We start from the raw sequence: 17,727 nt of genomic DNA on the forward strand, positions 1-17,727 counted from the left end.
TGTCAGTGCACTGTCAAAAAAATTATTTGCGAAAGCTGGAGAGAATCTTTACTCCAGTAGAACATTCTGCACAGACTGCTGTTCTTACCAACCCATTTTCCAGAGCTTTCAGATCATTCCATGAAAGATGTAAACGCAAAAATTATTAATTTTTAAAAACTTCTTTCCCAGCTTTATTAAAATAAGGAAATCTGCATGCACACATTGTGCACACTCAGTGACCACATTTCATGTTTTCACATGCAATAAAATTGCAAATTAAGAAAAACACTTTCATAAAATATTTAAAATGGGAAAGTTAATCGAGGGTTTGCCCTTTCCGATCTCGCATGCATGCACACACAGCTGTATACAATAGATATTGCAAATCTGCGTTGAATAACCAAGGCCATTATTGACATGACAATTACAAGTTCTTGTAAATGTGAGTTGTACAACACTGATCACACTCCTCTCTTCTTCTCTACTGAGGAAAATAATATTGCTACATCATTGCATCAGGTCAGATAGCCAGCTGATAATCATTTCCTAGGAGCAAGAATCTCTGGGTTTTCCTCCCAGAATTTGTTTCCAATAATGTCCACATGAAGCACTAGGGTTGAAGGGCGGGCCCTGGAGTGAAGAGGGTTGCCCACCAATGTTCTCTGATTGGTCTGAGTCATAGGAGATGAGTCCTGGTCCTGCCACACATCAAACCAGAAAATTTTCATTGCTGCATGCAAAGCAGCTTTTACACAACAGGGCTCAAATTCATGAAGTATGTTTACTTAACCTACTTGACCTGGTAGATGGTAACTGGAGATGCAGGCTCAAACTCCTTGTTCACAGACTCTGGGTAGGCCTACCTAAATAACCAGCCAGTATTTTATTGGTGGTGTCCCTTTCTGATAACTTTCTCCCATCTAGTTGGAGATTGTGATTTAGTGCAGGGGTGGAGAACCTTTTTTTCCTGTAAGAGCCATTTGAATATTTATAAAATCATGGGCCATACAAAATTCTCAAGTACTTGTGGGTCTTGTCTATCCCAAAATGAATGTTATTTGCTTATCCCTCAAAATCTACATTATTATGATTCACCTAAAATATTTTGGCATATAAATATATATTTACATTGCCATGAAAAATGTTTCCAGATTTACTGAATTTTTAGTACCGCCTGGAGCTGCCTTAGCTGGGCTAAACCAAATGATTTTGCAGGTCTTATGTGGCCCGCAGGATGATTGTTCTCCACCCCTGATTTAGTTTAACAGACGTGAACATATAATTTTTCTCAACCTAACAAACTGAACAGATATAATGGTACAGAACTACTTGGTAAATGCTTATTGATTTCATTGTATGAGAGTAGTAAATGCCATATGAAAAAGGAAACTAAGCTTTGCAAGGGACAGTGTGCCCTTTGGTTTTCTCCACTGGTTATTTTCCAAACAAAAATAAATTCATATTTTTGTAACACAAGGAGCATCATTTGGACAGAATGAATAAATTCTTCCATAACTTCTTGCTTACTTTTTGATTTTTAAGAATTAAACTTGAATTTTGTTCTCACATTCAAATGGTTTTGAACCACTCGTTACCAGGAATTCCCACTGTCAGTAATCGGGAATAAGTGTGCTTGCTGGGATAACTTAACCAGCTGGCTCACTAAGTTAAGGCAATTTACCCATGAAAAAGAGCCCTTGAGTTTGCATATTCTAATAGTCTCATGGAAACAGACTAACAGCTGTGAAAATGTTGAGCATTTGGAGTCACAGTAATGAAAATGAGGAAATAGGGAATATCTCATAGCAATATATATCTGGCTGAAAAATGAACCAACAACTTGCACAACAGATATCACACAGTTTATCAAGGATCCCTTCAAGCAGGCATGTATAAACCAGTTCACAGCTAAAACTTGTAAGAGCTCTCTATGATTACTATGAATCTTCAATGAGAGGTGTTAAGTTTTAATGGGCTGAATATCTCTACATCGGAGCAGAACAGGTTACCACTGTCTAGCCTATGTACGGTAACTCAAAATGTAAGAGAAATCAGGAAACCTGTGACAATAACAAATGCAGACATTCGCGTAAAAAGGAAGGATGCTGTCCGCAAGTGAGACTACTTCTGTGCTTTGCAATAGTACATAAATAAGTTTTTGAAAACTTGTAAACCAAACAAAAAGCCAACACAAAAGAAAAGCAGCTCACCTTGGATCTAATAAGTACTGTTCCTTTTCGATAAAGTTCTGGAAGAGTGTTATAGTTAATTTGAAAGTCCGAAAACAGCAGCTCATTCTTGTCACTTGACAATGTACCCTGAAAAAACCCCCATAATTATGAGCACTTTTCTGGTTATTTCAAAGATCGGATCATCTCATAAAAATAGATTATTTATGAAAGGTGTGCAGAATTTCACCCCAACACCACATCCATCGTTAGTTTCTGTGGAGACCATTAAATGTTCATGTCCAGTTCTATAAATGATAGTCAACTACAGTATATACAAGTAGCTGGCATTTGTTGCTCGACAGACATCTTAGATCTTCTGTACCTTTCATCAAATAGGCAAATAAAAAAACATGCAATGCTTATGGTAAAATAGTGTGGGTGGAGTTAGGTGGGTAAAAAAAAAGAGAGCCTTTCCAAATGAACACCAAATAAACTTGTGTTAGAAAGCTTCTGTCACACAAGTAGATCAACTTTTCTAGCGTTAAATAACCTTATTTTATGATCACATTCATAGTGGGTGTGGTGGTGTTTAGGGTGGGTGAGTGGTACGTAAGTGGTGTTTTTTGTTTTTCCTTTTTATACCTCCTCCCTTTTTCTTTTTTTTGCAATGCTGCTTATAAACACACCTTCAGACGTTCCTGAGCTTGGACAGGTGACAAGCCTCGTTCTTGTACTAGTTTCCAGAAACAGGTATTATACAAGTTGTTGATGTGACCTGCAACACACCACACCTGTACAGCTTCAATCAAGTAATAGTTCATAAGAATATTTTACTCTGACCTGTAGGAATACTTCAAAAGTTTTTTATACTTAGCGCAGACATTTCATCATTTTTTAATTATTGTTTTATTAAACAGCAAAACAAATAAAAAAAGAAAACAAAAATGAGCTTCAATTTTAAGAGTATGAGTAACCCTGTCTTGAAATTTACCACAATCATCTCCTTTTCTTGATGAAGTACATGGCATTTTGATGATCACTATTTAACATAATGCAAATGAAAGAAAAATAAAATCATAAAAGATGCCTCTTACAGTCTGCTTGTCGCCAGTTGAGGTAGTCACGGAGATTCTGGTCTGAAGGATAGAGTACAACTCGGGCATCGAATGAAGGTGGATACTGTAGCTCCTGATTAATGAAGTATCGTGGCCATAGCATAGTGTATGAAGAGGAGAAAAGGCTGACCACATTTGTCATTATCTTGCTAAGAAAACCACCCAAATATAAGAATAAGTAAAAGGAAACAACTTTCTTCATATATTAACTTGCTTTGTATAGTTTCAGAGGTCTGGTCTAAGCTTTTTTAAAGATTTTTGTCAGATTGTCAAACTTTCTTAAATATGTTCTGCTATTATATGATCTTCTTACAGCATAACTCTGAGCAAACATACACATGAAAAACTCATTGGATCTTCATGTGCCAGCTGGAGACAGTCTCTTGTATTGCATGTTTTTGATTCCAAAGACAACATCCCATAAAGATAATTTTCCGATCTGCTGCACAAATTCTAACAACAAATTTTCTGATATCCCATGTTTGTAGGGTTCATAGCATTAACATCTTACTCCTTTTAACTCCTTCATTAACCTTTACCCATCTACTTATACTACCTTTACCTTTAACTCAAACCCAGCCTTCACCAACCCCTAACCTTAACCTCCACCCATCTCCTTCCCCAATTTACAAACAAACATAAAGGTATCAGTCATATATGCCCAGGAAGGCATGCCAATCCCAACAACCCCTACCTTCCCCGTCTGTTATAGAGCGCAGTATTCTTATGGAAGACAAAACTGTATTCATCGCTCTGTCCATATGCCATAACAATGTCCTTGAGATCCTCCATAACATTCTGGGCTGCCCGTGTCATCAGTCCTAATCCTCGTTCATCATTCGGCTTCATGAAGTGGTGTACATCTGAAAAACTAGCATCCAAATAGTTTTTGGTGAGTTAGGCAGTTATGTGGACTGAAACCCCCCCCCCACCAAACTAAAGATAACACTTGCTGCTATATATACCTACTTCCCCAAAGAAGACAATTGTTAACAGTATTGTATGCGAAGACAACTAAATGAAAGCATCTAAATTTAGCATACAAGCACTGGTTTTATATCAGTATTTATAATGACAGTAATAAAAGTAATCTCCACAAAAGTCATACAGGGTTATCTTTTTTTTCTTCAGAGTTAGCAGCTCAACCTTGTGAACATATTTTTCAGCTGTATGATATATGCAACTTTTGAAATGAGATTACACAATATACTTTAAAATGCTTTTAAGTTCAAAACCAGCAACATGAAAGCATACTGCATGTGAAAGAGAAGCATACCAATACTATTTGTCCCTGGTTTATGTTTGGAAGAATAATTCCCACCTTGTTATCTACCTAGATACTTTTTTTCATTGGTTGGACATGAACAGTTCCACACAATACTTGTGTCATACATGTGTCACCAAATACTTTACACTAACAAAAGATTTCTGTATGAAGATCTTCAAGATCAGTCATAAACTCAACAGCTGTACTACTTCGGGACCTGTAGGGATCCCCAAAGTATCAATAAATATTTTATTGCTCTTCAGAATTTGACAAGCTGAAGAAAGGCCAAGAAAAAGGGAATGATCTTTACAAATTGGGCAAGCAATAAAGTACAGGAAGTACTTATCCCATTGCCAATCCATCATTTCTCTCTCAATATCTGCCAACGGTGATCAATAGTGCATTCTTCAGGTTTTAATGACTGTGTTGACACCTAAAGGTAAGTACTGACCCAGTATCCCCCCAAAAAAGCAACAAAGGCAACTTTGGATAGGAAGAGAGGAATGTGTAATTATTCCAAGTTTTACAACATGTGTGTGTGTGTGTGCGCAAGCACAAATGTATGAATAAAAAAGAAAATAATGTATACATTTTAAGATGTTTCAAACACCTAAGAGTGTCTGAGGACAATACAAAGGCATGTGTTAAACATTTTCATGCTCCAGCCAAGTGTTACAGCATTAAGCTACTGGAAAAGTGCCAACATTGTTGTTCTAGATATCAAGGTGGTCAGTGGCTGTGAAGACAAACCACAGTCTCCATACCTAGCATTCAGCTCTATGCCTACACTACCATTCAGCTCTGGGAAACACAATACCTAACTCACACCTTGGCATTTCACCATGACTAATTCATGTATACACACGCACACACACGCACTCAGATTCAACCCCCCCAACCCCCAAGGAGACAGGCTTTGTTAGAGCAGACTGGGAAAATGACGGGTGTGAAATAACGGAGTCTCATTTTCTGTGAACTGGCATATTTGATAGTGTCAATCATTTGTGCATACCACTGTTAGGTTAGTAAGTAAACAAAATACACAATCTAATTATCAAATAAAGCCCCCAAATGTGTGTGAATGGCGGCTGAGTGCAGGAAAGGGATGTGATGTATTAAGAATCCATTGTAAGATATGTGTGGGTATGTTGGGGGCAGGGAGCTGGAGAGTTTAAGGGAGAGAAGAGTGGAATGGGGATGAATGTATGTTGGTGGGTGGGGGGGGGGAGGTTATTCTCCACAAAAATAATTAGGTACACAAATAATGACAGGATAAGAAGAATCACTTTCTCACAGCATAAATACATACCGATGAAATGACTTGCCGTCCACGCGTACAACAATCCAACAGTTTGGCAGGAGCTTGTCCTCACACTCAAACTGGCGAACATACTCGAACTTGCTTTTGGCCATGGTGCCAGTGTGTAGACAGTGTCCCTGCTGCTGCAGGTGACTGGGTCGCGAAGACAAACTGGTGTAGTTGCTCAACGGTCCTCGCCACCACTGAGACGTCCTCCCGGGCCTACAGCGCCCGGCACACAGTCTTACAGACAACAGCTTTTTCCCTTTTTCCTCCTTTCACACAATTATAGATTCTCCGGCATTGACAGATTCTCAAAAAGCAAAAACAAACAAACAAAAAAACAACACTCTTGTAGAAGTATTCATCAAATTTCGCTGAAAACACTGGGTAACTTCTCACAACATTTTTCATAGGTGAGAATGACAAGAGTTTATGGGTCTCGACATTTGACTCCTATCTCCCCGTTCATTCAACGTTTGTCTATCGGCCGGACCACGGATTTCCTTTTTCCCACATGCTTTTCTCGCGAAGTATCCGCATGCAGGACCAGGCAAGCCGTGTGTATCCCGCAACCTTGAGTGTCAGACCATGTTGTCTCGGAGAGCACAAGTTGCTGAGTGGCGAACTCCGCTCTTCAGTTCGTCGTTTCGCGGCAAGCAGATCCAGTGTCTCTGGTGTCTCCTCCCGCTTTCACCCCTCGGCGACTTGTCTCGGCGTCCGGGCGATCTGCCAGGTAAGAACACAATCAGTGGCTACACACGCTAAAAGAATTACCAAAGCAAATACAAAACTAGGAACGGGTGGGGGGAAACACCCAAAACAAATTAAAACAAAAATGTGCTGCCCTCGTCGAACTGTAAAACAAAGCTATTGTGAATTCCCACAGATGTGCTGTCATATCCATCACAGACGCTACAAAAGCGTTGCATACATCTATACATAAACCTTTTCCCACGTATCTATGATTGCTTTATTTTGCAGGGTGACCGCGAGTGCTGCACGTGCAGTGAAATTTAAACCTCACGTGCGAATTGTCTAAGCAATTTCTGTGCAATGCGTTTAAAGTTTCATCGAACTACTGCAACAACTTGTAAAGCAGATGACTATTACAACCACTTGCTTTCATTCAGATTCCACAACAAAGCATAGTGTTGAATATTTAAACATGATCAGTACGAACGTTTCCTTGCTTCTAGTTCTGCCTTCCCCTCCCTCGGCCAAATGAGTGAACCTTAAGGACAGCTGTACGCCGCAATCTATCAACGTCTGCACACCAACCTCGCTACATGTGGCTTCTGAATTATAAACGCATCAAAAAACTCCTTTAATGGGTAGCCCTAAAGAGCCATATTGATGATGAGAGATTGATCAATCAATCAACCAATTTAGTCCAGGATCATTGCCCTATAGAGGGAACGGGAAGAAAACAAAAAATAAAACGATATAACAATTAAAAAATATGAATATCTACAATGTGTATTGCCAAGCGGTCATGTTTAGTTAGTAAAATGGTGGCTGAAGTGGCTGGAACAACACATGGCTCTGAAGATAATATTTGACGTTAATAGCTTCTGGCGTCTTGTCGGCCTTGATCGATTCGACTTTCGGTGTTGGGACGAAATGGTCGTTACTGGGTCCATTCGACTATGGCTGTTGGTAGATATGACTGAATACGACATTCTGTGACCCGAAGAACAACTATACTTCATTTATTTTACGTGATTTCTGCAGAAAACCGTAGTATGGGGTAAGCAGTCGACCAGAAGCAGTTTATTTCAAATGTAAAAATGGACAAAATGTTTGTCAACACCCAACTTATGCAAAATAGCCATAAAAGAGCACAAGCTGTTGGTCGTTCGCCGGACGTTTATATATCAAAAATACCTCACTAAATTACAAAATATGAAAAATAGCTAGAACTTTTACAAGTTTCTAGCAGAGGTACAAAACTGTGACCGGCCTGGATCAGTGACCACTATTCACTCTCCTTCAGAGTAAGAGATAACGGAAGTACTGAGCGACATTTATGACGGCATAAAACCACCCGGCTGTCTTATTGATTGTATATAATAAAGCATTGATTGTATATAATAATTTCTCAGATATTGTGCTTTCTCCATAACGGCAGTAATTTCTCTTACGAAATGTTCACAGTTCAACAGATTGTGCAATCATTTCACTGAAAATGGCAGAGTCACCAGACATGGCATCCTAAAGTTTTACAGTATGGGAGCGATCGATTTTTGTAAAAATAAAAAGCAAATTATAACATACTATCTGCAACACACACACACTACGCCCAACCTAATCGAAACTGGGATAAGTCGATCTTTGCTCCATTTCCCGGCGAGACAACCACGCCAGCGAAACATAGCAACAACACGACCGCCAGAACACTGCTGCCAGCCGTCAAACGCCGCTTTCTAATGTCTTGCACTGTCATTATTTATGTGACGAACAACCTTTCCCATGTCCCCCATCCTCCCCCAAAAAAGCAACAAAATGCTGTGGAATTTCGCACTTCACCATCTCCAGTCCACTGTAGTGAAAAAGAAAATTGGGGTTTACGAGTCTGAAAGAAGATTGAGTCTCTACCATTCTGTCACGCACTACATGATTAGATGTTCCCGGACGTAATAACAGTTTGTCTCGGTCGCTCTATGAAACTGCCGCCTTGATACCATCAACCATGGGCGTGTAATACATGTTCGTGCATCAACTGTGACAAGTGGTCTGGCATTAGCAGGTCAAAACACGTTCCTCCGCAGTCGCGCTGATTTTCGCAACTGGCTCCACTGACCAATGACATACACTCACTTGACTTGAGGATACCTTGCAGGCCACAGGTAAGCTGTTCACCAACAGTGAATGCCACTGCTGTGCTGAAAGAGTGAGATGCCTGTTTCAACGTGACTGCATGCTGAGTCGACATGCTCGGACGGTGAATGCTGTCAATCCGTAACCCAAGACGTTGCTAACAACCACAATACTAACATGCGTCCCAAGACACTTTTCTTTATCCGTTGATAATGTGTGAGTTTCGATTAAGAAAAATAAAGTTATGAATCCGGTAGCCACAGGGGCAGTGAAGATGTAATCCTTCAATGAATGCAGGGCATGGAAGGTGAATCTAGCCTCCTGTCACAACTTCTACCTTTTCTGATATATCAGTTACCTATTTCTGCTGGTAAGTTTTGATGCAGAATGTCAATAAAATTACAGCACATCAGCAACTTTCGTCATGAAACAACAACAACAATGTTAATTATGATTTTATGATCATGACTATAGAAACAAACCTGTTAAGCCATTGTCAGCAAAAGCAATTCATGCATAAACTGGAATGTCATAAGCAGTGTTAGTGCATACTTTAGTGGTGCTTCCTCGCGGGCAGCTAAGAGTGACCACGAACTTGTTGTATTACACATAATTCATGGAGTGACAATGTTTCTACGCACTGAACGTAATTATTCTATTTCCTGTTTAGTCTACAAATTTTGAAACGCACAGTTATGTTTCTGTTTTTTTTACGTAAGGTTTTTAACAGTATTATAATCAAGATAGTGAAAAAAAAAAAGAATTACACAGATCCAGGTGCCGAAACGGTACGAACACCAAACTGATGGTCAACATCGTCAAATTTAAACATGCGCCATGTGCTCATTCATGCTTCATGTGTATCTCCATCATGTACGTGGAAGCCAAACAATTATTCTTTCACCGAAAGTAAGATTAATTTGAAAGGTTCATTCTAATATAACCGTTCCTGATATTGCATTTCGAATTAATAGTGAATAAAATGTTCGAGAAAAAGAGACACCAAGCAAATTCCAGCTGCCTCGTACCTGTGTCATCGTTGTTGTCAGACGACAGACGCGCAGACAGCGACTTCCTGTAAAGGGAGGCTACTACACCGGACGCTGTGTGTGATCATATGAGTAGGTCTTTCCTCAAAAACAGGAGGAGTCTGTACACTTCATTAATTTTAACATCAGCTGTGATCAAACTAAGTTTTTTAAACATAAATCTTCTAGCAGAGTTAATTTACTAACTCTGTCCAGATTTATCGGCGGTATAGCAAGTACAGATGGGGGGTAAATACGGACCCAAGGAGGTAGCAGTTCCATTAAATGCCATTTAATCCTTCATTTTGAACCAGCGCAAACAGTTATTCGCATATATTGTTTGCACTTTTGATGTGGTTATAGGTACGAAGTCTGATGTGATTACTAGTTAATATATGTATATTATGTTTAGGTACATAACCCCTCAACTTTTAATATCTATATTTCATAAACAAATATAACAACAAATTTTCCCCTTCTCAGGAAAGTTTAGAAACTTGTTAAGATGGCAGGTAGCAAAGTGGACGCCAAAGTTGTTTTGCTGGGAAAATCCTATGCTGGAAAGACTTGTTTGGTGGAACGCTATCTAAAAAATCGTTTTCTTGGAGACACTGTGCCATATCAAAATGTGAGTTGATCACTGAGTCAGTATGATAAATGTAAGCGTTTTGTAGTCATAGATTAAAATATGACTCATTAAAATGGAAATTTCAACAATGAATCTTTGTGTTGCTTTCCTATGAACAATCCTTTGACAGGAAACAAGCAGTAGGCGAGATTTGTCCTCTTAATAAAGATATCACTGATCTAATTTAAGATAAGATAAGACTTTATTTATACCAGAGGGCAATTAGAGGGCATTTATTTAATACATTGTATGATTTAATGAACTTTATGCACATGTAATGATAATTAGAAGCTTGAACTGCATGCTGTGGATAAGATCACCGAAAACCAGAATTAATGACTGAGGTGTCTCCTCATATAAGATGTAGTGCAACAATGTTGAAAATTCACAAAATGTACTGATTTTGGAAAATTTTCAATAAAGGGAAAATTGCACATATTAAATTTGTATGATCTATCAACTAAGAGCTTTTATTTAGAACTAACTGCACAGGTTCAGAGTTGGTGTTTGTGTAAAACCAATATTGAATTAGTGTATCAGGAAGTGTTTTTCCAAGGAAAGTGTGAATCATTATGCACATGACTGACTGAGGTCCTGTTTTCAGACCATTGGAGCTGCTTATGGAGCCAAAACAGTTACAATAAATGGCAAGAATATTGTGATAGGAATTTGGGTGAGTTTTCATTTGGCTGCAATAAAGAAGTGTATTATGTTTAATATTGTAGAAAATTAACATAGGAGATGATACAATTAGTAGGTGTTGATAAAGGAGCATTGCACAATATTTGAGGTTCTAGTAAGTTGCCTGCTTATATATATATCTAACCAGTCACAGGGGCAGGTAAGACAGAAGTTTAAGAAACAAGTAGCTAAATTACTTAGGAAAATAAGAAAACACAGTTTTAGTGTTCAATTTTCTTTGTTGGCTAAACAGGGAAAAAGCAAAGAAAAAAATAAATAGGGGGAATAGCCACATGTTCATCTTCATGGACATAAAGTAAACATTTTCTAACCTTACCACTACACAACTATGAATCAATTCTCACCTTTTGTTAGTTCTGATTGAGCTTCAGGAGGAAGACAGGCCCAAATACGTTCCTGGGTTAAGAGTGTTCAAGTTCCAAACTGTAAGATGCAGCTAACTGCAGGAAAGCATGCCTCAACAGCATTTTTTGGTGGCCATTTGGTTTCTAAATTTCAGTCTACTCTCATGTAATAAGATTTTTCATTTCTTTCTACACTGGCTTCTGCTCAGATCCTAGGTCACACTTTTTTCTGTGTCAAATTAATAATAAAATACTAACAAATCCTCTAAAATTCAATAACACAGCCAACAAAGCAAAGCCTTTTGATTCCAAGAGTAACAACTGAGATTCCTTTAACAGGTATTGGGGTATCCTGTACCAAGCCTTGGACTGTAACCAGCTTTATTTAACTTAAGTTGAAATCGGTGAAGACTATTGGCTGTTAGATTTAGATTTTTTTTTATTGACTGAATATTATTTCATTCTTTATTTGGCTTTAAGCCCAGGCAGCATTTTTAGTGATAAACTGTAAAACAAACAAGCAATCTATAACACAATAGCAGTCTTATATGTGCATTTTGCAGACTGATATGGTGACACAAAATATGACGAACAAGCAAAAAACTCTGATGAGAAAGCTACGTGATATTTTAAAATAAAAGAAGGATAGTAGTTACTTAAACAATGACAGTGCAAAGAGAATAAGTTGTCTTAGAAAGATGAATACTTTATTTTCATCAGCTGGTAAAATTTAAATGAATTTGGGGTTGGGGGGGATGCTTAAAGTATCCTGGAAACAGCGCATCAAAAGTAACAGTTAAAGGTGATGAAATAATGAAATTCATTACATACCTCATCTGGTTTGCACAACAGACCAAGATTAGTTGATATCATTTTGTGCTTACTAAAGCTTAGAGAGAACCTGCCTAATGATCTGAGTGAAAGGCATTTGACCCAGTAACATTCAAGCTGATGAACGAAAAGCAATGTCATAAATAAATGGCAGGCATATGTTCAGATAAATTTTACTTGTCAAATCAGAATAAAGTACTTCACGGCCAGAATAATGTACATAAATTATCTACATGCATTTCCCAAAGCACCAGTTGGGATGCGGGCAGTAAACCATCTAGGCATCAGTGGTTCCCCCTTTTGCTCTTTGACATCATCTATTACCTTTATTGTATCGTTGGTTGCCAACTGTAACAATACTAATTTGAGCTTTCTACAGTTAGCTTATATCCACACCGTACTGGCCAAAGTTTAATGTCCTTTCTTGGTTGGAACATACTTGTATCCACAGCTTGGTAGATCAAGTTGAATACTAATTGAACTGGACACAAAGCATGTATTTAGCCATATGAAACTTACATATAAGTTAAGCATACTGATTGTTTAGCATTATTGTTTTAATACAAAAAAGGAAATTAATACTTCTGAATTTAGAAAAAGTGCTGGGAGGCAAAAGAAGAATTTATCTGAAGCAAAGAGCTCCATTATTAAAATAATTTTTGGACCATTCTTTGATGGTTGTTGTCATATAGAATCTTGCTGGTGGAATGTGTGTCCAGGATACAGCTGGCTCAGAAAGGTATGAGGCCATGAGCCGCATTTATTACAGAGGAGCAAGGGCAGCTATTCTGTGCTTTGATCTTACAGACAAGTCCAGTTTTGACCGAGTGCGCTTCTGGATTGGAGAGTTGCGTCAGCATGAATCGGTATTGGTCTATTACCTTGTCTAGAAAATTGCCTGTTATTCTCATGTTTTCAGAGCAGTTAGCATTTGAGTTTTATCTCAGACACTAAATGTCCTGTTGTTAGTTTTCTTATCCATTTCAAGGGTATTGTACAAGCCCACAATAAGTTTAAAGAAGAAGAGGTCTATGTCTTTGAAACTGGCTCATTATTATCCTTATGAACTGGTTTTGCTTCTGGATCAAGTACTAAAAACCCATTTGTTGGTATTTAATCCTCATTTTTTCTTATCAGTAATTATTTACTACCTGATGTACATGTTCATACATATAAAACATTTTGGTAATGGATTAAATTTGAGCATGTTAAGAGACAGACTATGTAATATAGGGCATTGAGTTTCCACAAACTTCGTTTTCTTTTTTACAGTCCTGTTGGTTTTTTTTTCACTTCTTCCCTCTTCATTTAGGGATAAATTTCCCATTTGTTACATTCTTCCGTAATATGCTATTACAAAACTGTAAGAAAATTTTGAGAAGGTTCCCATTGTTGATCAAAGTTGCCAGTTCCATATTGCTAAGAGCTGTACATCTTTCCGCTTTCATTTGTCTATCTAATTTTTGTAGAAAGACCTGCATACATCAAGTTCTTGTTCTAAATCTGGATTTATATATGTAAAACTTTGCCATTGTTATTATTCAGTCCATTACTTGATCAATTAGGATATTTTCAGTATATCCAAATAAGATGTGTAGTAGTAAATTTAAAGTCATTTACATGTAAATAATATTTGTCTCATTACCAGCTTTGAATATTATCTTTTGCTGTTTTCAGGAGTGCAAGATTTACCTATGTGGAACCAAGTATGATCTTATAGCAGAAGACCCCGAGAAAAGAGCTGTCTCAGTCAGTGATGCAAAGTCTCTAGCAGTTGGTATGCAATGTAACTTGTTGGTTAAAAAAAATGGCATTTATGTTTCTTAGATAAGAATGATAAACCATTTTGAATTGCCATGATCCTTTTGAAGGTTCAGTTTTAAGAAAACCTTTGAAAACAAAAAGTACTTGTACTTTGCGCATTTTAAATACTTATATACTGTGCTTTTCAGACTGTATGGCAGATTTATTTGAAACATCCAGCAAGACTGGAAAAGACATACGTAAGTAAAAATTTTATATGTAATATTGTAAGTACCATGTAATATAACTTTTTGGGGGCTTTTAGCATTCATTTATTTTTTCTATAGCACCTGAAAATTTATTAATTCAGGTTTAGTTATTAGACGTAATATGAAATTTTGATAGGAACGTTAATGTTGCTGTTCACCTTTGTTTACAGTTGAGATGTTCAACAAGATTGCACAAAATTATGTTGCAAGCAAAAATTTAAAAGAAGAGAAAGGTAATATTCTTTTGTATGTCCTTATTCTTTGAAAAATGTGTGTGCTTTTATGAAAGGGTGAAAAGTTATCCACGATAGTCTCTCTTCCAAGTGTTGTCTTGCTTCCCCACCAATAATAGCCCTCTGGATAAATCAAGTTGTAAATACTGAAGTAACCTGTTACGATTGTAGAGATTTGTTCAGCAGTGTTGAATGGAAAGTTTTTATTTTGGGCACAAACTTGTCTGTCTGAAAGCAAAGTAGCTTTGCAGCTTGCCAGGGTTTAACCTTCACATACTAGTTTGATAACATTTATAAAACATCCTATTTACTTCATAAATTATGGATCACTTTAATTTCTTGTATTAAAGACCAGATTACTTGTCTTCATTCAAACCACTTTTCTTGTCTGATTTCAGCAGAAGATCAAAGCTTTGTGTTGAAAGAATCTGGCAGACGACACCATTGTTTGTGCACTTCATGATGGTTTTTCTGTTGTGGTCTCCAGTGGTCATTTATCACAGCTCTAATCACCTCACATGGTTTGCTGCCTTGCATTTGTATGGGGCCTCTATATTTGTGATATCCAGACTGAGCAATGCTGCTTGCAATTTTAGCTCATGAACTGCAGCATGAAACATTATATTTTTTCGGTATGTTATGCTGAACGTTTAATATTTTGGTTCTCAGTTCACCTGCATTATGTTTCTCTCCAAATATCTGAAATGCTGCTCTTTTGTGTGTTTGCAGATGTATTTATTCATTTGGGAAAGAAAACTACAATCTGTCATAACATAAAAGAATTATCCCGTCATTGTTTATGAAGAGGTAACCGAAAATACCATTTTCAGATAAACGGACTGGAAAAAAAACCAATTAACACTTAACAATTAACAAGAATGAGATCTACTTGTTTAGTTTTTCATCACTAGGTTTATGAAAATAAATACATGGCAAAAAGGAAAATGAAAAGGGTAGCTAGGAGGGAAAAAAAGGCAATAAATGTTGGTTTCAGTTACCAACATCCATATTATATGCTTGTGAAAACGGTTGCCTTTTCATCAACAGTAACAGGATAATTATATATATATATTTCAGTTATTTATAAGCCGTTACACAGCATGTTCACCATCTGTGTTCATGAATGTAAGTGGTAACAAGTCAATGGATGTCAGGCTTGTACATTGATACATTGAATTAGACTATTAGCGTAATACCTCATTTCAGATCAAGACTGCTGTAATGAATGTGTGTGTTTGTGTGCGTGTGCACTGCTTACAATCTCTATTCCAATGCATAGGTGTGTCAGGGTTTCTCATCCAGAAAATGGCTAGGGTGTTTTTAGAACCCTATTTAAAATTGTTATCAGTCTACAGAAGTGTATATTAATTACTATTTTGACCATTATCTCTGATGTCATTTATTTGATATTCATGCATATAAAGGTATGTCACTGATGTTTGGTGGCAGTGATGAAATATCAGCTTTCCTATCGAATTTACATGTCTTACATAAACCTTTTTGAATTTTCCTGTTCCTGATGCCAAATAATTTTTGCTTTCAGACCCTTTGGAAAATTGTCTTTGTATGATTTGCAGCTCTCTTATATGATTTGAACACATTTCTACATGATGGAAAGTGTGTGTGCACTTGCATATGCGCATGCATAATCACTAAAGAGAATTCGATGACTATGGTGTTCTCATGTTTATCATTCTTGATTCAGATTTGGTGGATTATTGCTGGTTGGTCTTCTTGTTTCCTTGGGCTTTTAATTTATCTTGTTAATTTTTAATGCACTTGTTGATGGCAGGATGTGATATTTTTGTTGTGAGAGTGTGCTTTTGCTTTTTTTTTCATATTCAGGTCATTCATTAGCCATCATGTGCTTAATGATTTTAAGTAGGAGTTCAAGTTATATCAAATGATATATCAAACTGTCTCAGCTAATCCACAATGACATTCAGCAAAAATACTGAAATAACAAAAGTTATGAATTGTTGCACCCAGCTGAGTGTGTGATCTGAACAGTATTTGTTTGCATTGTTCCTGAAGCATTAAAACAAAACAAAAGCAAAATTTGTAAAAGGATTGTTTCGTTCCTTTTAATATATTTAAAAATTAATTGTGCAACTCATACTGTTCCACTTCGTTGTTTGGAACAAACAGAAACCACAGATGTTTTGTAAATGTCATTTGGCAGCTTAGAAACTAAAAATTTAGTTCAACTTTTGGAAGCATGTCTGCATCTTTCCATCTACATGGTTTTAGTTGATCATCATTTATCTCACAGCCAGCAATTGTAGAGGCACTACTGATGACCTGGCTACTTACTTTTCCATAGCTGTCATTATTCGTGAAGATAAATGGCAATTTATTGTGTAATGGTACTGGGATGAACGCTGTAGGCATGCCTGTTTAAATAAAAAATTGTTTCTTTACCTTACAAATGATACTTTTTAATTTATTCATAGAACTTCCCCCCCAACCTCCATATTAAAAATAGTTTTAAAAAAGGCAGGCAGAAATGATCTGTACTGAAAGATTTGTAGACAACAGTCCGTTACATGATGGTATTTATATACTTTGGTATTAAAGACCAAACTTTTTCAGGCTAAAGTCTCATGGTCAAACTTCGCTGGATTTAAGTGGCTTTTAAGTCTGCATGTAGTCACAGACACAACTGGACAACTGTATGGTCTTCTTGCAAATTATAATTCTTTTCCTCTTCCTGATCAATCCTGTAGCGACTGAATTTACATATTAACCTATTATGATTGTATTCTTTGAATATTAGTTGTAATCACTAACGTTGTAGAAAAATCTGTATCGCTAAATTTGCTACAAGATGTAATTGTGCATTATTTTTATGAAAGTGCTCTTCATTATGAAATTAAAACCTTAAGAGCTTGTTCTGTAGTCAGCATGCGGGCAAATGCCAGTTTAGACAACTTCTGAAAGGTCATCAGTGCAGTCAGAGCTTGCATCTGTGACATACAGCTATGTACCTTGTATTCTTTCATGAAGAAGTCATTATAATATTTTGTGTCCAAATGAACAAACAATTTTTAAGAAATAAAGTTTTACTTAAAAACCTCCCAGGTTTTTGCATTTTGGATTGAGTTTTTTGGATGACCAGTTGATCTTTGCTAAACACCTTGACTTTCAAGAACAGCCAGTCATGCATTTAAGGCTGTCAATACTTTTTATATACAATGCTTGAAGGCTTCACAGCCTTAATGCTTGTGCAATTAAAAGATGCTTGTGGGTTTGCACTTTGCTCAGTCCAGTGGCTAATTCCCTCTCACCAGTGAA

General features: G+C 37.1%; 2 protein-coding genes across 7 annotated transcripts; one reads left to right on the top strand and one right to left on the bottom strand.

The window, feature by feature from the left end:
* Positions 1–149: 149 nt before the first annotated feature.
* Positions 150–9,731, bottom strand: LOC112563855 (probable tRNA(His) guanylyltransferase). 2 transcript variants are annotated; one of them, XM_025238254.1, is made up of 7 exons: positions 9,684–9,731; positions 5,845–6,564; positions 3,963–4,139; positions 3,248–3,417; positions 2,840–2,928; positions 2,193–2,300; positions 150–680 (listed from the first exon to the last, which is right to left on the bottom strand). In XM_025238254.1, the coding sequence occupies exons 2-7, from the start codon at positions 5,946–5,948 to the stop codon at positions 522–524; spliced, it is 807 nt and encodes a 268-aa protein (XP_025094039.1). In that variant the 5' UTR covers positions 5,949–6,564; positions 9,684–9,731; the 3' UTR covers positions 150–521. The 2 variants fall into 2 exon arrangements, with proteins under 2 accessions (XP_025094039.1, XP_025094040.1); XM_025238255.1 differs by lacking the exon at positions 9,684–9,731 and adding an exon at positions 9,138–9,256.
* Positions 9,640–17,510, top strand: LOC112563857 (ras-related protein Rab-24-like). Of its 5 annotated transcripts, none has more exons than XM_025238257.1 (8): positions 9,640–9,776; positions 10,167–10,311; positions 10,916–10,984; positions 12,881–13,054; positions 13,866–13,965; positions 14,141–14,191; positions 14,371–14,433; positions 14,832–17,510. In XM_025238257.1, the coding sequence occupies exons 2-8, from the start codon at positions 10,189–10,191 to the stop codon at positions 14,894–14,896; spliced, it is 645 nt and encodes a 214-aa protein (XP_025094042.1). In that variant the 5' UTR covers positions 9,640–9,776; positions 10,167–10,188; the 3' UTR covers positions 14,897–17,510. The 5 variants fall into 5 exon arrangements, with proteins under 5 accessions (XP_025094042.1, XP_025094043.1, XP_025094041.1 ...); XM_025238258.1 differs by having other exon boundaries at positions 9,743–10,046; XM_025238256.1 differs by having other exon boundaries at positions 9,743–9,952.
* The last annotated feature ends 217 nt before the right edge of the window (positions 17,511–17,727 follow it).

This window comes from Pomacea canaliculata, linkage group LG5, assembly GCF_003073045.1.
Source record: "Pomacea canaliculata isolate SZHN2017 linkage group LG5, ASM307304v1, whole genome shotgun sequence".
NCBI lineage: Eukaryota > Metazoa > Mollusca > Gastropoda > Architaenioglossa > Ampullariidae > Pomacea > Pomacea canaliculata.